General features: G+C 38.3%; 1 protein-coding gene across 1 annotated transcript; it reads right to left on the reverse strand.

Moving 5' to 3' along the window:
- Nucleotides 1–668: 668 nt before the first annotated feature.
- On the reverse strand, nucleotides 669–19,966 carry hlcs (holocarboxylase synthetase (biotin-(proprionyl-CoA-carboxylase (ATP-hydrolysing)) ligase)). The gene is made up of 11 exons (XM_044042390.1): nucleotides 19,578–19,966; nucleotides 17,954–18,094; nucleotides 17,140–17,302; nucleotides 15,698–16,668; nucleotides 15,277–15,450; nucleotides 12,349–12,608; nucleotides 5,592–5,659; nucleotides 5,340–5,500; nucleotides 5,058–5,172; nucleotides 4,111–4,324; nucleotides 669–3,082 (listed from the first exon to the last, which is right to left on the reverse strand). The coding sequence occupies exons 1-11, from the start codon at nucleotides 19,833–19,835 to the stop codon at nucleotides 2,911–2,913; spliced, it is 2,697 nt and encodes an 898-aa protein (XP_043898325.1). The 5' UTR covers nucleotides 19,836–19,966; the 3' UTR covers nucleotides 669–2,910.
- Nucleotides 19,967–23,346: the final 3,380 nt, after the last annotated feature.

A 23,346-nucleotide genomic window follows, 5' to 3' on the forward strand; every position in this document is an offset into this window, starting at 1 on the left:
TTGTTACAGAAAGTTCCTTTTTTTTTGCAAATTATGACTGTTAGGACGTTTTTGATTCAGGAGCATGAACATACTGTAATAAATAAGTTAAATAATGTATTATAATGCAATACAGTGAGCAGCTTTCACACTGCTGAGTGAGATGGCGTATGGATATTGGAATTGGAAACAATAAATCATTATAAAAGCTTTGTTTAATAGAAAAATTACAGCTTTTTTATTCACTTCCACAGACTTTATTACTTATATCATTCATTGAAGCTGAGATGAAACACGAGCAGACGTGACATCAGACACATCTGGAATAAACCTTTGAGTTTGTCAAACTGACTTGGCAGATAAAGGCGCACATTTATCCTCAGAAATAAAAAAGTCAAACACCATTACAGGTAAAACATCCACATTCTACCTCATCACTCCCTCCCTATACTTGCTGTTGCACAGAGAGATTAGTCACCTCATTCTCACGTCAAAGAGAGCTATCAAAAGTAAAACATGTTATATAAGTGCGTTTGTTTAAAAGGGATCATTTAATGCAGCCCTGCATTATTATTATTGTTATTATCCTATTAAAGAAACTGACATGTGCAGTGGCTGAGCCAGGAGTTGACCACCGTCAGTTTGGCTGATGTTTTTGTATTTTTTTTTTTTTTTAAATTCTGTTAAGGAATAATTTCTCCACTGTGTTTGTCCAGTTCTGTCAGTGTTGTAGTTAATGTCACGATGTCACATGACTACTGTGTGACACCAGACAGGCTGTTGCTGATTTTAGAAGTTTTAAAACAAGCAAGAAAGATATAAAATAGGTAGAGCTGAGATCGGACCTCATGTTTCTATAGAACAATATATAGAACAATAAAACTGCCTTTTTTGTGCTGTAGATGCACCTTGAAAATGCAGCCGAACTACTCTTTTGTCTACAGACCTGCACATGCACCTGATATGCAATGTTTTAACTGCAAATACGGGTGATGATACATGTGTCCTGGTTATGGATGTGGTTAGGTTTAGGCATATAACCCATCTGCTTGTGGCAAGTATGTGTTTTCAAACTGGCCTTGTTCCATAGAAGGCTCATTCTCCGTTTAGTTTATTTATTTCTTAAATATAAACAAAGCTCACGACAAATAAACTGATTTTCTGGGGCTTCTCACTGTCACAAACCATAGCAAATAGATACGTTATTAGAGAATGTGTGCGATTTCTTATTTGCTACTATGGACTCAATATGAAACTGGACAGTTTCATATTCAGTTCACAAAATTGTGCATAAATGGTGATTTATGGTGTTTTTTTTTAATTTATGCCACTAAAAAGTTGATTATTATGTTCTCATCAGCTTATTAAATTCTATCCGTACATTTGTGCTGCTTTTTCTTAATCTATTAATAGATGGATGCTGATGTGGAGTAAATTGCATATTTCATAAGAGATTATAAGATATTTTAAACTTAGTTCTACTGCAAGGACAAAAGAGAAAGAAGGTGCTAAATGAACCCAATAAGATGTGGACGGAGACGACGACGATAAGTCAACTGTATATGTCGGCGTAGCAAGATTCTGCAGGTGAGTAACATGAGAGCCCAAGGTCAAGTGGCACAATTATATGTACTAAATGTGCATTTTCAAAGTGTAGAGCGGTGGAGTATACATTTGTTTCCTTCGTCAGTGTTTTATCCTGTCTGAAGGTGAGCCAGAGAACTCCCCCTGAGGACGCCGTTAGACGGTCAATATAAATAGGAGATTTCCCTTTGACCTCCGCAGGAGCCCACTCAAATTGTTTAATAGGATGTTGAGAGTAGGGCACATATGGATCCAAGCGTCAGCCATTTGCTTAATCTCCTTCTGATCGACTGCCTTCAGTACAGAGACGTTTTCACTCTGACCATATATCTACTTCACCAACACTGTTCTTGCTTTTGCAAACATGTTGCTAAGAAACGTCTACATTTCTGATATTAAATAGTAAACATTTTAGTTTAGTTTGAAACAAATCAGTCATTGCAAAAATATAAAAAAGCGCTTAAAATGTCCACTGATGTGGTGCCGAGTAAATAAAGCTGACATACCGTCTCTTTTTTATGTTGTAAACTGCTAATGACAGTGACTGGAATAAAAGGCCATGAATTGAAAGAAATGAACAGCACATTTATGTGGGAATCATTACTTTGATTAAATTATTAAAAGCAAAACATGTTCATTTTTTCGTGACAAATCCCACAACTTGGTTGCAGGTCATATTCAGTCACTGATACAGATACCATTGTATGCAGCTGCCTTTTAAGCCAGTTATTATCAATACAATGCACGTCTACAATAAATGGCCGTGCATCCTTAGTGTGCATGATGGTCTAAACTTATTTCTATTTTTGGTAACGGTCTCATTAAATGTTGTACTGCATATGAGGTATGTTTTGTTGTACAAAAAGAATACAATTTATATGAATATACTGCAATAAATTGGCAATAACTCTGAAATAAATTAAGACTCATCCTCACTATTCGTGAATAAATTATAAGGGGGGAAAAAACGGGTCATGGTAAGAAACAAGTGGAGTCACCTTCTGGTGATAATTTTACTTGATAAAAAGAGAAGAAATAACTAAATAGAGCCAAGACAGACGGAGAATTTTAGGAGGGTTGTGTTATTTTTTAACGTCATGTCATAAACAACATGCACTCTGACTGGATTTTATATGAACCCATTGGAAGTGAAAGTTTGACCCTGTTCCGAAAAAATAAAAGCCACTAAATCACTCAGCAAATGCCATCACTGTGTGAAATGTGAAAAAAAGCATCTAATGTGCAAAGGCTTTAAAGCAGAACATAATTTGCGATGTGATAAATGTAAATCTTTACTATACTATGTTGAGAGATTAATGATAACAGATACGTTTGTTGAGTTTGGTCCTAATGCTTCTTCATGATCACCAGGTTCTTCAGCATGTCGAAGGAGTTTCCATCCGGCTCCACTGAGACCACACCGTGTTCTTTGGTGAGCACTTCGAGGAAGCCATTTTGGTCCAAACCTACAACTTCAGCTTCCAGTCCATCCTCACTCCAGAGACGCACCGTCGTCCCGCTGCAGGGCAGAGAATGTTGGAGAACGGTTACAGTTCTGCTTCAGGCTGTTGTTATGAAGAACAACGTTACTGAACTGAAATGGCAGCTCAAAAAAATCATTTTAAAGAATGTGCCATTAATTCTCTGATGCTCTTGATTCACAGACTATTTTCTGTCCTTTGATCGTCATAGTTCAGCACAAGAATAACTACACAGTTTAGGGGAGAACCACTTTTTAAAGCTGACATCAAGCAGGGCAGAGAGCTGCTGTTTTACTGCTGCCTTGTTTGGCAAGTTTATGTTACTAAATTTGAATGAAGGATTTCAAACACTGAAGTCACAAAATAACATCTTTGAACTTACTGATGGAGACAGCAGTGGATCAACAACTCCTGTATTTCTTGATGTAAAATTGCTGATTTTCTTCATGGACTTTGGCCCAAAGAGAATGAGCTGCATCCAAACTTTATTTCCAGTGGGAAAATGTCAAGATTAAATGACAGACATATTCTTAATAAATTGTAGAATTCCATTAGTGAGCCAGTTGTTAAATGACTAACGTTATTTTTTCCTGTGATGACACATGTGTAACCACTGGCAGCCATGTCTCCAGTGAAATGAGCAGCCAAGTCTCAAGCTGGTTCTCATCACAGGGGGCAAAACCAGAGCATTGAGTGCTAATTACAGCCTCATTCACACTAAAATGAGTGGGTGTACCTGGGATTTTTTGAACCCAGGCGAACCTGCTTAAAAAAAAAAGGTGATTACCAGCATTTCCCCCAAGTTCTGCTATATGGTTGACTTTTTTTAAGCCATGTGTAAAATGTGACATCATGCCAGATATAAATGGAGCTCCGTGACAAACTCAACAACTGAAGATGAAATAATAAAAAAAAGACATCTAGCTCGGTCTGAAGCTGTAAAAAGCTAAGTTTGTTAAAAATCTAAATTAAGCACTAATTCCAACTTCAATTAATCAGGGGTTTTGACCAGTTGGAACACCTAAACTATTCCTTTAAAGCAGAGGATGGTGTTAGCAGTGCTCACCTGTGAAGCCACCTTTTATAGTAGGTGGGCAGTACGGCGTCAGGGCCTCCTTTTTGGAAGTTTTTGAAGAGAGCATCCAAACAGTTGACTGTGCGAGCAATGAGCTGGGCACAGCTGAGCGGCTGCAGACTGCAGTGATGCTCCATGTTGTGCTGCTGGATCAGGTCATTGATGCAAATGGTTGGGTTGCTGTTTGTCACATTGAACCCGCAGCCTGTGGAACAGATTATGTTCAACTATTAATCATATGATGTTATTCTAAAGCAAACCACATGACTGGTGCTCGTGTTGGTTATGCAAACAATTGTATTACTACTATTTGTCCCACTCATTATTAGAAAGAGAAATTAATTTAAGCGTAAACACATGCAAAAAAGAAATGTACACACTAATTGACTAAGTGAAGATATAAGAATGCCCACATAATCCATCAGGTTAATGTGGATTTTTATATATTCACTTAGTCAATTAACTTTTTTAACTAACAAATACATGACTTCCATCCCTCTCCAAAGACCATCAAGGAACTAGAAAGGATGAAAAAGGCTCTTTTCATATCTTTTCATCCTTTCTTGTATATGAAGGCCAACATAGTTCCCTGATGCTCTAGGGAAAGGGAAGGAAGTCCTAAATGTGTTGCACTCTGCAGTCTCACAATTAGATATCACCAATTCCTAAACACTAGAACCTAGAAGTCATGTATTTGTACAAATTAAAAAAGTATGAATTTAAAATACCTGAATCTACAGTGTCTTGAAATAAAGAAACATTAAAATCAAATCAGTTTTCAATCATTCCAAAATCCCATGATTCTCAGGAACTCCGAATGCACTTACATAAAATACAGCATATAAAAGCTGTCAAAACAACATACAAACAACTTTGTATTTGTCTCTCATATAAGTGGCAGAAGTTATGGGGAAGGTTTTCTGTGTTTGTTTTTTTACCTATGAGCAGATGAAAAGTTGATCCTATAAAAGTGGAAGTCACCAGCACTCCACCAAGCTTCATCAGGTTACTGTAGTAGATGTCATTGGGCCACTTCACTCTCAGGTCTATGTCCTGATGTGGGATTAAACATGTTCAAACATCAGTCTTTAAAATAATCCATCTTTATTTATTATACTGCACCTGCTTTGAATACATTTTCAATTAAGGCAGTGGCCAAATTACAGCAGAGGTGCAGTCTAATTCTGTCTGGTGATAGTGATGAAAAAGCTGGTGGTAACCTCATATCCAGGCAGTGTGCGAACAGCTTCCACCACTGCCAGAGCTGCCAGGTGCTGGAGGAAGGAGATCCTATGTCCGAGCCTGGAGTTCAGCTCAACCTGGACCTTCAGAGTGAACATGGCACAACCCAGAGGACTGAGCCACATGTTCTTCCCCCGACCTGAAGCAGTTGCAGACACAAGAAACATGTAACATGGGTAACAAAGTGCATAAATTGACTGAAATGCATTTCAGGCACGTCAGGCGCATACCTTTCCCATGGCTTTGTCGACTAGCTACTGCGATTAAACCCACATCCATCGGTACGTTCAGAATCATCCTGAAGGGAAAGACAGAATAATAATAGAGCCATTTTAAAATCTACTTCAAAGCACCAAATGAGGGACAACTAGTTAAAGTGGTATTATTAAGAAAATTCTACACAAATTAAGTGTACATCTTCCATAGTAAGACCAGTGTTGGTACAAAATGTCCTATTCTGATAGCATAAGGAAACAAACGTGTGCACCAGCCACCAGACATTTGAACACAGCTGAAGGCATTTATGTGTTTCAGCTGTAATTGTCAAATATCCTCCATAATGGAGATTTTGAAAACAATCTCTGTTTTCTGTCGATCATATTTAAGGTTTAAATTACGTAATCTTGAAAGTAGAATTTCTATTAAATATGCAAAAACACCAAAATGATTGTGATTATATTTGTGGTAGCACTCATTTACGTTATTTGTGTCTGGATGGAAAAAATAATCAAACACACAAGCAAACACATTAGCATGCTGCTGAATGCTGAACGGATTTCAAATGTCAACACTGAAATCATAGGCAGTGGTAGTGGAATAAGTTCTCCCAAAGCAAGGTCAAGATGAAGTGCTGCCAGATGTAAGTTCTGGCTAATTCCTCTGGGAATGAGAAACAAAACAAAACAGCTGAGTTTGCAAATGGTAGCCGACTTCAAGATTGTAGCTGAAATCTATATGAATAATTTTTTTCAATCCATTCAAAATAACTTTCCAGTCAGTTTTCAGACTGTATTTTCAGTTTAAATCCAGTTATAAAGTTATAATTAATCCTTTTTTCCACATTGTCCCATTAGATCCTGAGGACCTTACTACAGAACCATTTACCTGTTCACAATTACACTAATGTCCAAACTCATTTAAGAAGATAACATACATGAACAACTAGCAATATCAGACCCACACTCATTTATATATTTAAAGTCATTAAGTAGTCATTATCGTCTTATTAGGTAAAGACTAACAAATTGTTAATCATAGGTGTTAGCCATCATTGGTCAAGTTTTATCAGAGCAGTAATAAACAAACGTTTTGATCCATTAATAACTAATGGGCCCATTTTGGCATGTTTTAGCTGGAAAAAGCACATGAGATCAAATTAACAATGCAAAACTAAAGGAAGCTAAATGGAACTCAGCCATCATTTAGTTGATTATTTACACCTGTGATGTGAACTGTCAAAATGGCTGCAGAGCAAAGGGCTCATTAAATTAAAGAGGTACTGCACACTTAAATTTCTTGTTTGCAAATTTGTTTCTGCTATTTACACCACTATTATTATTATTACTGTATGTGATGACACATGTTAGTAGTGGTTTTAGTACAACATCAGTAACTAAAAAGAGCATTTAATGGGTTGTACATAGCTCACAATGCCATCCTGTTTCTAACCATTGTGTAACCGTTACAAGGTAATGCTGACACAACCACTTCTTACCAGCCTGAAGCGTCAATCTCGAGACATGCATCTGCTTTTCTCTCTCAAAAAACCCCATCTCACCTCCCAGATTAAAATATCGCAGACAAAAAGATTAATTTTGCCATCAATGCTCATTTTTGAAACAGGATTTGCAGCACGTAAGCGCGTTTGCATTGATCATTCAACAGAATCAAAAGGGATGATCAATAACCGAGGACCAGCTAATCTGTAAATGTGATTAATTGAGCTAATCCCGTTTACTGAGGAAACAGCAGAAATTATCATTTCCAAATAGCACTAGAAGAACTGATCAATAAGTGAGAGCTACTCCATTACAGTCGAGCAGCTGAGGCACGGATGACTGACCTTGCTTTGCAAACTGCTTGTCTGGACTTGTATCTACAGTACCTCTCACAAAGGCTCGCAAGAAAAATATAAAATCGAGCATTTGACTGCGTACAAACATTAAAAAGAAAGTAGTAGTCTCCTCCGTCGTGCTGTTTATGTCACATACTCCGACAGCAGCCAACCAAGCAGATAATAACCAAGCTTTCTGTGTCAGACTATGAGGATTTGATCCCATAAAGAGAGGTATGAGCTGCCATGATAGCAGTAGAACCACACATCACAAAGGTTTCCCCTCAATGTAATGACAATTATTTACCGAAAGGAGATGAAGAGACTGAAACGAACAAAAAACATTGTGACTGCAGTCATTTCTGTTCAATTTCTTTCCTCCTCACACTAAATATAGTCTTTGGGTTTGAACTGCTTAAACCAGTTGCTGGCAGGTTGATGCAGTCTTGATGAAGTTGAAATTAAAACCTTTGGCCCTTATATGACTTCCCTATGTTGGTGACACTAATGCAGGGAAGGGCTCAGGGCTCTGGAGTATAAACATACCTTCCACTGGACATGTCAAATACTGCACCATATGTTCTCCAGAATAAGAAATGAAGACATTTAGGCATCTGCTTACAATCTTTCATAATTGCAAGGGGAGCATGCAAGGCCAATTGGGCCAATTTGATTTTTATGGTTGCACTTGTTGCCACGGTTGTGAGGAATTCATTTTCCTCTGCACCAAACCTCCATGTATGTTCCTGTGGTTTGTATTTTTCACAGGAAGCAGGACACTAATTCCACATAGTCTCAGTTTGGATATTGGATTACTTGTCAAAACAAACTGAGAATGCAAGGGCCTTTGCCAAACAACTGGAAGAGCTTTATGCAGGATGTTAAGGTGTTTTTTTTTCTAATTCAGATGAGTATGAAGGTGTGATTTTATGAAGTATGATTTCTTTACTCCAAAATTGACAAATGCCAAAAAATAATTTCCACATTTGCAGATGTACGGAAAAGTGAATTTATACAACACCAAGTAGAAGAGAAAATAATTCTAATTACATTTACATTCATTGCAGCTTTTTACACAATACAAAAGTGAAAAGTGGGCCTTTGGGTTTTCATGTCTAAACCCAAAGCGCTCACAAGAAAAAGTCAACATCTCTGTGTTGCTCCAGGCTCAGAGATTAGGTTTAGCAGAGCAGGAAAAGAATCATTATGCTCTCAGGACCAGCTAAGTGGTTTTAGAAAAAGCCCATAGTCTCTTATCCCAACTTGTTTCACAGATAAACACTTCCACACTGTTACTGTCTTTAACTCAACACCAACAGCATATTATTCCTAACACACACACACACACACACATCAGACAGTAAATTGTTCTACTGACTGTGTAATAGTCAGTGCACACACACACACACACACGTTACAGAAACAAACTGGTTCAAGTAATTTTCTCTGGCAGAAAATAATTTGTCAACTAACATGGAAACCAATCACATCACAATTACAGTGACCGACCCCATTACATGGATTACAAACGGGACAGAATCATGCCTACACAAATGATGTTAAAAGGATTTTCTAACAGAAATTAGGTAGTTCAATAAGAGTTTTTATTTTTCTATACTTGACACACAGAAAAACTGTGAGCTGCCATAAGCTGCACCATTCGAAATCCTGCTCATATCCACTGCTCAGTTCCTATTTGGACAACTATTAATACTACTACTGTATTTAAAGGGTTTTTAAATGAGTTGTAGTTAAAGTCCATAATTAGTTTTATTATTTTCTTATTTGTTGAAATATGCAATCAATAAATATATGTATGTGGAAAATACACACAACCAATAATGTATCCTTTTATTCAGATCTGATTTGCTGTCATACTATCAACCTGGATTGTGGTTGTAACTTTAAAATGTGCTTTATAAATAAAACTGGATTGGATTACTAAATTGGGTATTGAACGTTTTCATGGAGATGATTCAGACATGATCAACAAAGCGGTCACCCCAGTGCTGTTTCCTCCACTCTGCTTCAGGCAGTGTGTTAGGAGGACTGAGCTAATAGGTGGGATGCATCACATCAGCTGCAGTGCAGCCTCCTTATCCCGACATGTGAGGATTTTAACATAAACCCAAATTACAGACTCAAGCTGTACGGGAATAAAACATGACTAGTGGCTAAAGGCTAGAGAAAATGTCTTCCATACAGTATAGTAAACATGAAGCGTGGTGTTCATTTGAGGACACACTTGTGATAATAATTATCACTGCACACTCACAGGAAAAATCTAATTTTGAGTTTTGTTGTAGGTTATATGAGGAGTTAATGGTGATGGGTGGTAATGGTAACGCTCCATCAATTGTTTTAAATATAAAAACTGACTTCAAACAAAATCAATTCAATTTGCAATTTACAAATCAATTCACAACGAAAATTATTGTTAGGAATAATGAAATGATACATTTCCCAAAATCGTTGAGCCCTAATTAAAACGTTGTCCCACTTTTATCCACACTAAAAAAATCTGAAAGGCAAAAATGTATGTGACCACACATTTATGTGCTGAATCACAAAACAAAATACTGCCATATGATACAACACCAAATACAAAAGAAACCACAACCTCAAAATGCAACTTGTTCTCCAGCACATAACTGTTCACCCCTGAAAATATTCAGTATCATACAGCATAATGAATTCTATATGAAATGCTTGGAGAAATAAAACAGGGATTCCTTAATAATAACATTAATCAAGGCTGCTCCAGAGGGACATCTGGAAACTCAAACATTAGCTATGAAATCAAACTGCAGCAACAGGTTTCGGGGGTTATATGGCCTATTCATTCACCCTGCTTTCGTTTTTGTATAGCCTTAATGACAACACTGTCTGTTCCAATCAGGTCAGTGTTGCTCCACAATCCATTTTTCAAACTTTATGACAGTTTTAATTGCTTCCACCTGCCGCCTGATCGACCCGCTCAACAGCCACTTTCACTCACATGTGTGGGTGAAGACAAAGAAGTCTATTAGGTGCAACTTGACTTTGCAGCAGTGAGGTCACTAAGGCATTAAATTAGTTCCAGCCTGTCTACCCTCCTTCCCACGTGTGCGCAATACACACACAGACGCACACTCACACAAGTACGAGAAGTGCCAAATGCTGGATTCACTCACTGTATGATTTTATCCTGCAGAAATTGATCTTTTATGTCCTTCATACAAGTGGTGTCAACTTCATTTTCCATCCTTGCCACAAAGGCATTTACTGACATCTTAATGAGTGCTCATACACTATTTTTAATTACTGTCATTACACAGACCACCAACACTACATTGTGAATTGTAGAATGTGGAATCTCTACAGTTACTATGACGACTATATTTGAGTTTTACTTCTGCTAAATATCCACTGTGCTGAGCTTGGTGTGTCCTTGTGGGGGGAAACAAGGTCAACACAAAAAAGTGCCAACTAAAACAACACAGAACTTAAACATTCATGTGCATCATTAAGTTTGCACAAAACAAACAACACGACGATCAACTACAACTCGAAGATTTCTGAAGAAATGTGAAAGTGAGAACAATTTGTTTGGTACTCTGGTTCTGTCACACCGGTTTATATGTTAAGACTTGATTTTAGGGTTACAAGATTATGTGTGTGTACTTGTATTTGATACCTCTTTTGATATTTTCTGGCAAAAACACTGACCTTGTCAGGACAAGTACTCCACATGGAGACTCAAACGTGGTCCTGATGAGGCAGAACCTCAAATCTAAGGAACTGCTAAGGTTTAGGGCTAAGAATTTAATTGTGGTTAAGTTAAGGTCACGGTTAGGCATTTACAGTTTATAGAGTCAATGCAGTGTCCTTAAAAGTATAACAGCATGAACCTGTGTGTGTGTTCACTGCGTTTAAGTTCATACCACATGACTTTCAGTGACAGCGGGAGAAACATGATGTCCTTTTATCAGGAGTCTTTGCAGTCACTGTGAGTTCAAACAACCATGGATGGGAGAGGTCACACACACACACACACACACACACACACACACACACACACACACACACACACACACACACACACACACACACACACACACACACACACACACACACACACACACACACACACACACACACACACACACACACACACACACACACACACACACACACACACACACACACACACACACACACGACACGACCTTTCACCACTAACAGATGTGATCACTACAGCACACTGGGAAGTGACACGGGCCATGATGTAGGAAATTTCACTCAGTAGCATTTCTACAGGTCGATCACTGAATATTTATTATGGAAGTGCTGTTTGTAATCTTTTAATACAACATTTATAGATGTTGTATTTCTCTTTTTCCTTCTCCCTTTTTCCTCTCTCTGATGAACATCTGTTTTATTCACGGTTAAGACGCTATCACATCTTTGTCGCGAACTTGGTTCAAATTTCTGGAAACGAGACAGCGGCCTACCGGCGCGTTGGAGAGATATTTGTGGATCTCCATGGGCCTCATCTTCTAATATTTAAATCATAGTGGCTTCTGATCAGGTGCAAATTATGGCAAGCTGTGACTTGCAAATTTCACAGATGAGATTATTGATCTGAAAATAGTTTAGCATGAATATGGCATTACTTAAAATAAATCCTAATAAATATTTTAAACACTCTACTAAGGCTCAGCCATTTCAGCTCAGAGGGATTTGCTGGTGAACTGCTGAATTGTGAAAAAGTGTTTTAGGGCACACTGGAGAGGTTAAAAGAATAAAGCAGGTTTGCTTTTGAACATTACTGTAAGAATGACTGCATTTACTGTAACATGCAAATGTTTTGGTCAAAAAGCACAACTGTGTCTGTGACCATACCACGCTGCAGGCATCAGCTGATATAACAAATAGTAAAAGTACTCTTTTACCCTTCTAACAGATCCATCGTAGATGAAACATTCTCAGCGTACAGCAGGGTGTTTCCCAGTAGACTAGTCTTCAGGTTCTTTCTGTAGGTCTCCATGCAGAACTCGGAGTCGGTGACCAGGGCTAAAGAGCTCTCAGGCAGAGACGGGCCATCCTGTAGCTCCGAAGAGGACACCATCCTCAGGGAGCACTTGGGCAGTGTGACAAGGCCATTTGTATCTGCTCGTGTCTGGATCCACTTCAAGAAGCTAGCTTTGGACTTCTGTGTGGAGAATAGAGCAGAATAGGACAAAAAAATATAAACTCATTGGCTTATCTTATATAAAATATGGCCATAATTGCTCTACAGACAGAAATTCGAATGACGATGTTCCCAATTAGCAACTAATAGTTGCTAGCTGCCATTAAACTACCTCAGTATAAAATAAAATAAATCATATTTTGTCAAAATGTCACTGGGCAAAACACTAAACCTCAAACTATTCCTGACAGATGTACCAGCATTGAATTGAAAATTGAAATTCAGTTGTATTCGTCCGGTTCCTTTTTAAATAAACGTGTTGTACATATTGTATTAGAATTAGTTCAAGCCTACAAGCAGTCGGCAACGAGTCAGCGGCAGCAGATGCAAACCAAATTGGAGAAAATGTCCCTGAGAAAGCACAAAACAATGCCATAAAGGAAGAAGGTTGGGATAGTATGAGCACATTCTCAGGTAAAGATGGTTGTGAAAAAGGCCGTAGTAAAATTCTATTTATCTTGTGTGATTAGCCAAACACACAAACATTAAAAAGCCTTGTATGTAGTCAGATATTATGGCGGTACTTTGTTTCCGCAGTTGTTGTTTTTATAAGTGCGTTATAAATAAAGCTTGATTGGATGAGACTGATAAAAGTAATACAACATATATATGGACTTTTCTTACAAAGTGACAAAGATTTGGTAAAAATACTGAAGTAAAAGAAAATGCAACACTGCAACCACATACATTATACTATTACACTACTTTAATATATATTACATTATTTTTTTTTACAAAAAACCTTTGTATGTGGAGCTCAAATATGTATATTTTTTATTTAGACTGCTATTAATCTTTATTTTCAAACTGGATTGATCTGTTGATTATTTTACCTGATGTGAAGCCATGCTTGTATTTCCTAACCAGTAGTACAAAGCATCATTATTATCCATTTACTCTTACTTTTAACACACTTCCGTGGCCACTTTTTTTTGTGTCCTTCAACAAGTCTGCGGTCTCCCTCAACTTTCACGACAGTCTGGAAACAATTCTGAAGTCACCAATTACATTAGCATGTTGCTTGTTGGTACAAAGTGGCGAGGAGAGTAGGGTCAGAGGTCACACAGTAACTCAAATATACAATAATTAAGACAAAAACAACTGCAGAACTAATGTTGATACTATAAATATTAACTTTATACTATTTTGTTTTTTCTAGGAGGCCGAGGCTGTTTGACACCCCATAGACAGAAGACCACCTCTTTTCTAGCTCCTTAGCAACCTGGAGTTTTGACTCCCCCTTGTGTTTGTTCTTAAGTACTTGAATCAATGAAAAGCAACCTCTTCACTCCACATACTGTTCTATATGCTCTAAAAGTGTTAGCTTAGCTGAGAGCATATTGTACTACACTGCTCCTTTGTGGATTCATTTTTAAAAGCCAGCATCAGCATCAGCTAAATCTTTAGGTTGCCAATAAGGACTGAAACAGAAACCTGAGTGCAGGAGTGTAGGTGACTTATTCTGTACAGGGTCAGAACCTATAAAGCTTTATTGCAAATTTGAATCAATTAATTTGTAAGACATTGAATGTTTTTGTTTTGCTGCTGTCAAACACCAGGTTTAGTGCCCAAAACGTTAACATTTCTACTGTTCTCTCTTTTTATAATTTGGACTTTGAATCTGGCATTTAACTGAACATAACTGTAACACCATTCTGAAATGTGATGTGATGTGTATCCTATTTTTATTCAACATGTGAATTAGAAAAACAGCAGCAAACCATCAAGTTGGGCTTTTGTCACATTAAATTCTACTCTGCAACTTACATTCTCTGCAGTGTCAGTGCACATTCAACCGTGTCGCAGCTCTCCTTCTAAGTCACACTATCTCTAAGGCTGAGCCCAGCCTGCCTGCGGAGAAAACCTGTTTTCGCCGCTTGTATCTGCAATCTCGTTCTTCCAGTCATTACCCACAGTGCATGAACCATAGGTTAGGGTTGGAACGTACTGTAGATGGACCAATCCAGAATATCAAATTTATTCGAAAGAATTATGGGTCATTATGAATTTGTTGGAAATTGATTTTTGGAAAAAGTGACAGCCCTACTCAATGTGGCCAATAATGGCTGACCAAAGACAGACCTACTGCCTTCACATGTTTGTGTTGGCCTCCTGTTCAAAGACCTGCTGCAGTCCTGAAACTCATACATTTGCATACATTTAGGATGACAAATTGTTTCCACATGTGAACTATGAATGTTGCTCACACAATTAACTTCATTATAAACAATCTGGTGCTCACTGCATGTGTAGGAGTGCTTGTATGAATGAATAAATAATTTGTACAAATTGCTAGATGATGGATAATGATGATGATGGAGGAAGGTATTTATTCATAGCTTGGACATTTGATTTAAGTGTATTTTTACCTTCTTCCAAACATCAGCTCTTGGGTTAACAGATCAGATTTGATAAAGTCTTATCCAGACACTACCGAAATCTGTGTGGTTGATGTTAAAAGACATAATGTTGATGACAAGACTTTACAAAAGAAATTCAGGAGGGTCACAGAAAACAGATTGATTGGAGCCAGAGATAGTAGAAGTATGCTTATGTATCTGCTGCCTTGGAACATTTTTACTTAAACTCTTAATCCTGTGGCCTGACAAAGATCCGTGCTGTGACTTACCTGAGACGTGGCCAGCAAGTGAACTGGACTTAGGGCTGAAGTATGGTTTTGGTCACAGCTGAGGCCCAGAGAGATGAGAATCTCTGTCAAGACTTCATACCGCAGTGCATTACTGAGCTTCAATTTATTAAAACCATCTGTTGTTAAATTCTCAGGTGCCATTTCCAGGTGTGCCTGCAGATAAGGGACGCAAATAATGTAAGAAACAGTTCTTGCAAAGTGTTGGCTTACATGTGTTACTCTTAGTCATTATTTGATCAGGCTGTTTGGAAAATGCTTTGCTTCCACACCAGCAAGATACACAAGAACGTAGTGTAATGAACTATAAAGCAAAGATAATGGTGATAACACAAATAAATATAATCTTCAAAAATTCTAAACAACCTCACAAATCACTTTCAACAATGTCCAGTATCTTTACCTGACAAAGGACAGCTTCCCCACTGTCTTCTCCATGGGTTACCTTGACGATAACCATATCCCTCTGATCAGTGACCTCTGCTTTCAGCTCGCCCCACAGTTCCACTTCCCCTCCTCCCTGAGTATCTCTGACATAGACCTTCCCACTCGTCAACACATACAGTTCCACCTCTGTGCTGTCTTCCTTGATGAAGCTCAGTTTTCTGACCTGCTCTCGTTGATCCTGCCTGACATCCAGAGTGAGGCCTGCAGGACACAGAGAGGAAGTGAGGCCCAACACTTTGCCACCTTGACTCAGATAGGTGAGGAAACGTGTCTGAAGCTCAGGGGTCAGAGCTTCCTCTTCTGCTACTACAAGGAGCTTGGTGTTGTCCAACCATGGATCACTCAGAACCTGCTGTGGTAGGAGGGGATATATTATATTGTTTTCCATGTTTATTCGCTCTGATAAAAGCTGACGTACTGCTTCAAATCGTTTCTGGCAACCACCCGTGAACACCAGAACATTTGGCGGTTTGCTGTTCCTGTCAGATCCATCACTTTGGCCAAAAAAACCTGTATCATCTTGCTGATGTTCATCCAGAATATCATCTCTGCCATCCGGCTCAACAGAGTTATCATCAGGAAGATCTGGAATGTTCTCAGCTGAAGCGTATTTGACAGAGAGAATTGTGCTGCTCTCCATCTCCAAACATTCATGGCAGCTGGACAGATGGAGGTGGCGTCCATGGCCCTCCATATGATGACTCCCCAAGGAATGGTCTTCAGAATCACCAACCTGTGCAAGACGCTGGCTGCTGTGGAGTGGCTCTGACCCACGTCGTTCCTCAACTCTCTTCTTTGTACGCGGCGTGAGAAGAAGAATGTTGCTTTTACGAGATGGCGAGTGCTTGAGGTCAGTTGAGCCCTTTGTGCTTGGTGGACACTGCTTCTCCAAGAGCTCACTGACAGTGGATTCTTGAAGGACAACAGCTAGAAAAATCATAAAAATGTGACATATTAACGCAATGTATTAATATGTATTGTGGACAAAACAAGACATCTGGGAACATCATCATTTCGAGGTTTGGGAAAATCCAATCAACATTTTTTGGACCAAACAAATACTCGATTAAAGGACAGATTAATCCATTTTGAAAATAATCGTTAGTTGCCGCTCTAATATATATGTATATGTGATCAGATTAGCCTCTTTACAGATCCAGCATTCAGTCTCACCTGGAGTCATGATGAACATTAGTTGTATTGTTATTGCCCTTATCTCTGGTTTGACTTCCACTAAAAAGCTAAAAGTTAAAGTTTGCTCTACATGACTGATGTAAGCAGAGTTTGTGGGCTAAGAGATTCAAATAAAGATGTACTGGTGAACTGATTATTAGACTTAATAAAAATAAAATGCATTCAAATAAAAGCTAATTTGAAGTGTAATTGAAGGCAACATACGGACTATCTTTGAAGGTGTGAGTCCATTGTCTAGCTGAAGACGATCTTCAATGAAAGCAACTCCCAGTCGACTGAAGTTTTCAACAGTGGCCTGAGCGACTGCCTTGAATGGCTGATCAGGGCAGCGGGCCAGAGGAAGACAATAATCTGACCATTTCAGCACCTACACACAACACACAGCATGGGTTAGTTGACATTAATTGGTCTGTATTTTTTTTTTTACAAATTTACCAGTTAAACAAGTGTCTAATTCTGACTGGTAAAAGTGGGTACTGTATACCATTTATGACAACCATAACTAGGTATTCAGCAAAAGAAACTGCAGAGAGAGAGTGCAAAATCCACTCACAGTAACTGGCCAGCACAATAACACAATGTCCAGTTATTCAAGGTTATGGCACAACACTGTTATATTTGTTCAGGACTGTTGTTCAAACATTTAAGTTAAGCGTTGACTAAGACAATTTATGTAAAACAAACATTTGGTAGATTAGTTTGGGTTTATTTCTTCATAAACTGCTTTAAATGTGCCATGGAATTATAACATTAAATAACATTACGATTTGTAAAGTGTAATGTATTCTGTTCATTAAAACAAATTAAACTGGTATCAAAAGGACTGTACTGGTATTCAAACCTTTTGAGTAATACCCAGCTCTAAACATAATAATGATACATTTTAAAATATACAGTATTGATAATTCATAAAGAATAACAAAACTGAATTTAGATCACAATGTGTATGCAAAGAGCCTGCATTGCTAAATGAGAATAACAACTTTGACAGTATTAATTGTGAAACAATGTGTGGTACCTTCTTGTTTGTTGTTTTCTCAGAACTGCAATCTACTCTATTTCCTGTAGATTCTATGATGAATGAAACGTTTTCTAGTTGTGGATCACAAACCAGAGAAGAACCCAACAGCACAGTCCATTTGCTAAGGTCATCACATGCCTGGGGAAAGTACACAACACATTAATTATATGCATTTTATTCTTTCCGTCATGAGGCTCAACCACAATAATGTGGCCCTGTGCTGCATATTTGTAAACGATGCTATGGACATACAGTAAACTAGGACATGTGAAAAATGCTATAATGGCCATATAGTAAACTGGGATATGTAAACGATGCTATGAAGGCCATACAGTAAAATGCATGCAATGTGGGGATTAGGTAAATTGGACACTCTAAATTGACCATAGGAGTGAGTGTGAGAGTGAATGGTTGTTTGTCTCTAGTTGTGTGTGGCCCTGCGATGGACTGGCGTACTGTCCAGGGTGTACCCCGCCTATCGCCCGATGTAGCTGAGATTGGCACAGCACCCCCCGTGACCCTCTGGTGGAGGATAAAGTGGTAGATGATGACTGACTGACTGATAAACTGCGGTTGTACCCAGAGCTGGACAGTAACAGAGTACATTTACTTGAGTACAGTACTTAAGTACAATTATGAGGGATCTGCACTTTACTCGAGTATCATGACTTTACTCAAGTACATTTGAGAGTACATTTCTATCCATAACCGTGAGTACCTGTTACTTCTTCTTCTAAAAAAAGAAAAAAGAAAAATCTCGGAAACCCTCAATTTCTTGTTTCCCTCTCAAACGTGAATGGATTGTGCAGGCGCCACTGATTGGGACAGCCTATCAGCAATCACCTTCACTTTCCCGTCAAAGTGATCTCCATGGTCAGATAATGATTTAGATAAGAGACGAAACTATGGATGAAGACGCAGCAGGTCCATCCCAGGAATGTGCCAACCCGTGGCCCCACCTCGCCAGACTATTTCAATTTTCTGAACAAGTTCATGATAGTTTTCGCTTCAAGTGTTTGCTGTGTTTACCAAAACAGAACTTCATCACTGCCTACAAAAATTCATCCTCCACCATTCAAAAGATGAAAATGACTTGATTTTACTTTCAATTCCTTTTACATTCTCCAAGGTATTAACATTAACATTTTTCATAACTCCATGTAGGACATTTCTGTACATAAATGTAGGCACTGTGGCAATAGTAATGCAATATTTAGAAAAATGTACTCTTGTACTCATGATACTCAAGTCCTTTTAAAAACAAGTACTTCAGTACTTTTACTTAAGTAGACATCTGACTGCAGTACTTTTACTTGTACTTGAGTAAAATTTAGCAAGGGGTATCTGTACTTTTACTCAAGTAATGAAGCTGTGTACTCTGTCCGCCTCTGGTTGTACCCCAGTATGCTGCCGTTTTTGTCATGCAAGTTATGGTGTAACTTCAACACTACAACCCGGTCTCAGTCTTGTCTGGACTTGGTCTGTCTTGGTCTTTTCTTGGTCTCGATACACTCTGGTCTTGGTCTCGGTTTAGGCGGTCTTGACTACAAGTCTAGTTGTCACTGACTTTATCTGAGTCACATCGTGTCATTGTACTGAGTGTTAGCAAAAAGTGTCCAACCTGAGGTTCAGTGACATAGACGGCTTTGTCTCCCAGTCGAAGGAAGACAGACTCCTCGGGTGAAATTGAGCTGACACCCCGACATGCGGCTGTGTGGAGTCCGGCTGTCGGTGTGTTGCTTGGTGCTGAGGTCGAGCTGGAGCAGACGCTGAAGGAGAAGCTGCTGCTCTTCAGTTTGGACAGAGTGTGGCGGATCAGCACCGAGTAGCACTTGTGAAAGCGCACCCACATGTAGACGTAGCACAGCGTTATTAGCATGTTAGCCGGCAAACGGGATGTGAATCATCATTGCTGTCAAAAATGGCCTTTTAAGGAAATAACACTTGTCAAATGCAGGTGTCAAGCCGACAGGAAGACCTCCACCTTGTCTTCTTTTCCCCTCTCATCATCTTCCTCGTTTACTTGGTACATTTTCTGGCAGTTGGCAACAACATAATAGTGCATTACCGCCACCTACTGACGCCTACACTGCCTTACATCTCATCTAATTTAATTAGATGAGATGATTAAATCCACCACTAGATGGTGCTGTTGCTCTGTAGCGGATTTGATGAATAGCTATACGTTTTTTGTGCTAGATTATATGATGAATATGTGTATTTATATGTGTACATATTTACATATATTGAAATGTATTATTACATTATATTACTATTTATAATATATAGATTTAATTTAATTTAATTTAATTTAATTTAATTTAATTTAATTTAATTTAATTTAATTTAATTAATAATAATAAAATTGTAATAATTTAATATTTGTGCAGAGTTCATGACTTGAACCCACTCTCTTAAGCCGTATTTCCTATCACCCTCAATTCTGTATTCTTTATGTCATCCTGTCATGTCACTATTTCTGTTCCACTGAACCTTTTGGATGTTATCATTATTGCTTTTATTTCAAGTTAGTCGTTTTGCCATTGTCTGTTGACTATGGTAATGACTATTACCATGTTCATTTGAACTAACATATGGACTTTAAGATGTGTTTTCCATTGCATATTAGTCCTTTAAGATGCCAACAGCACCATCTGGGGCCAAAAGCTCATCACATCACACCAGTTTTCCATTCAGATTCTGTCACTGTAGCCAGATCACTGACCAGCAAAGCTGTGTCTCTGATAACAACCTGCTGCATGTTTACATGTTGCACATGATGCTCTTTTTCCCATTACTCACATGGTTTATGTATTGTTATTTGATACTTGGCAAAACAAACCCCCGTCCGTCCGTCTTTTACTATATGCATGAGTAAGTAATCCTATAAATAGTGTTAGTTATCATGTTAGTTTCAAAAACTGCATTTTGAATCCAGGTAGTAGGTTTGGGGAACTCAGTTCACATGAAAAGGGAAATACAAGATGGACTCTGGATAAGCGGCTCCACTGTTTGTAACTCCCAGTGACGTAACACTGAGGCTTTTAGTGTATTGTCGTGTAATTCCACGTGTATAAAGTGACAGTGTGACTTAAGGACACACTGTAAATGCTGAGTGCAATTGATTAGGTAGGTTTCTGTCTAGTTATTGTTGAAAGAAGTCACATTTTTGTGATTGTGCAATTGTGATTGTTCACACCAGAGTGAAGCTAAAGGGTGGAAAAGATCAACATTTTAAAAGATAAAAGTGGTTTGTCACTGAGAGGAGATGGTAACTGGTTTAGGCAGCATGCACTAAAACAATCATGAATGGTAAAGACATGAGGCAAAAACTGAAGCTGAAGGCACTTCCTGTGATGATAAGTGAAACCAGTGAGAATATTTTCTGCATGGAAATGACATGTAAAAATACTGCTTCCTGCCCTGAATAACATTCACCTTGACTTCATCATCATCACAACGCCAAAAATAAATAAACTCGAAGATTACAGTGCATGTATGATTTTAGAAACTATGGAGGATGCAATAGATAGATGATGAATTAAATCTATAGTTTTGGTTTAAAGCTACAGTGCAAACAGTCTTGTACAAAGTACCCTAGAGGAATACTTGAGTAAAAAAACAAGTATGCTACCAGAAAATGACTTTGGTAGAGGTTGAAGTCACTTTTTATAATATTACTTAAGTAAAAGTCTCAAAGTATATGACATGTACTGTACTTAGGTATCAAAAATCATTTTCTGATATAAAATTGTACTTGTACGTTATAAAATAAAAGTGAAAGTATTACATCAGGGGTGTCAAACATACGGCCCGGGGGCCAGAACTGGCCCGCCAGAGGGTCCAATCCGGCCCACAGGATGAATTTTTTGAAATTTCACACTACGATTACAATCTAAACGTAATGTCAAATGCAATATTTTTCACTTCCAGATACCTGTGACTAAATGTTTGTACCTTTATAGATCCAGTGTCATGTGTAAATAGTACATTTAGGCACGATATTGTTGAAATTGCACTTCTATTTCTCAAGAAATGTCATGTTTTGTAAAAATTATTATGCTATTATTTTACTGGTCCGGCCCACTTGAGATCAAATTGTGTTGTATGTGGCCCCTGAACAAAAATGAGTTTGACACCCCTGTATTACATAAAAGTGAGGTGTTAAGATTAAGCCATGGCAGCTCAGTGGTAGGGCCAGTTGTCTTTCAACTGGAAGGCTGTTGCTGGTCTATAAGTGTCCTTGAGCAAGACACTTAACCCATGTTGCATTGTGTGAATGGGTGAATGAAAGATATGTGAATGGGTGAATGACAAAACTATAGTGTAAAGCAGTTCATCAAGACTCGAAATGCACTATATAAATACAGACCGTTACTAACTCTTCTTCTTCTGATTTTATTTGGTAGTAACAAAGGTAGGAAATGTAGTGGGGTAAAAGTACACAATTTATTTAGGAAATGTAGTGGAGTAAAAGTTGCTAGAAATGTAAATACGCAAATGTTGTTCTTAAGTACAGTAACAAAGTATTTTTGTTGTAATTTGTTACATTACAACACTGAGTACAAAGCTTTTTAAACATAAACAAATGCTCCCTCAGTCAGCTGTGATTGAATAACAACGTCAACAACAGCAAAATTCATTAAAGGTTTCAGACTGCGGCTGGTCATCTAGAGGGGTATGACAACATGGCAATGGTTTTGAGTCACTGGGTCACATAATATGGAAGCTATAGCCAAAAATACACATTATTTAGACTTAAAGCTCAAATGATCTTTAATTAAACTTAACTCAACATACTCAAGCTTCTTAATGTAAAATAGGTTGTGATTCAGTCAAGCTTCCAATATCCAGCCCTGGGTCACGGACTTGTTTGACTTTGCATCCATACCACCAACCTGATTTTCTCTGTTTCCCGCTCGAGCGTTATATGATTTGACTGATCAGCAGGCTGCTGCCAAGTTAACCTCATCATGAATTAATCTTCATCCTGGCCTCCCTCTGAGAGATACACAGATGCACTGCAGCTCTGATGCTGAGTGTGCATGTGCATATTGTGTTCTACATTAGCAATGCTCCAATGACCCAATCCACCTAATTTCCCTGGCTTTGTGCCATGACTACACGGATAAATTATCCAGGCTCTGGCTTTCCGTCGACCACCCGTGGGAGAAACTTATGAACAAAGGTCCACCTTATTTATTTAAGCTTAGTGGGAATAATCTAATTCAGCTCAGCGGTGCATTAAACAAACATTCATCTTATGCTCCGTGCAGATGTTAATAGAGGTTTTGCTGCATTTCCTATGAGTCGATTAGGCTCGTCATTAGCACAACAGGACACCTTTAAACCACATCAGTGTCATGATGCAACGTTTGTGGGACAAAAAC

This window comes from Solea senegalensis, linkage group LG13, assembly GCF_019176455.1.
Source record: "Solea senegalensis isolate Sse05_10M linkage group LG13, IFAPA_SoseM_1, whole genome shotgun sequence".
Classification (NCBI taxonomy): domain Eukaryota; kingdom Metazoa; phylum Chordata; class Actinopteri; order Pleuronectiformes; family Soleidae; genus Solea; species Solea senegalensis.

What these genes read in the sequence shown, in the direction of transcription:
- hlcs (XM_044042390.1), bottom strand. Translation starts at nt 19,835, where the DNA reads ATGCTAATAACGCTGTGCTACGTCTACATGTGGGTGCGCTTTCACAAG. An exon ending in AACTTTTCATCTGCTCATAG is followed by an intron (nt 4,325 to 5,057) that starts GTAAAAAAACAA and finishes TCTGTTCCACAG; the next exon opens with GCTGCGGGTTCAATGTGACA. An exon ending in TATAAAAGGTGGCTTCACAG is followed by an intron (nt 3,083 to 4,110) that starts GTGAGCACTGCT and finishes TCTGCCCTGCAG; the next exon opens with CGGGACGACGGTGCGTCTCT.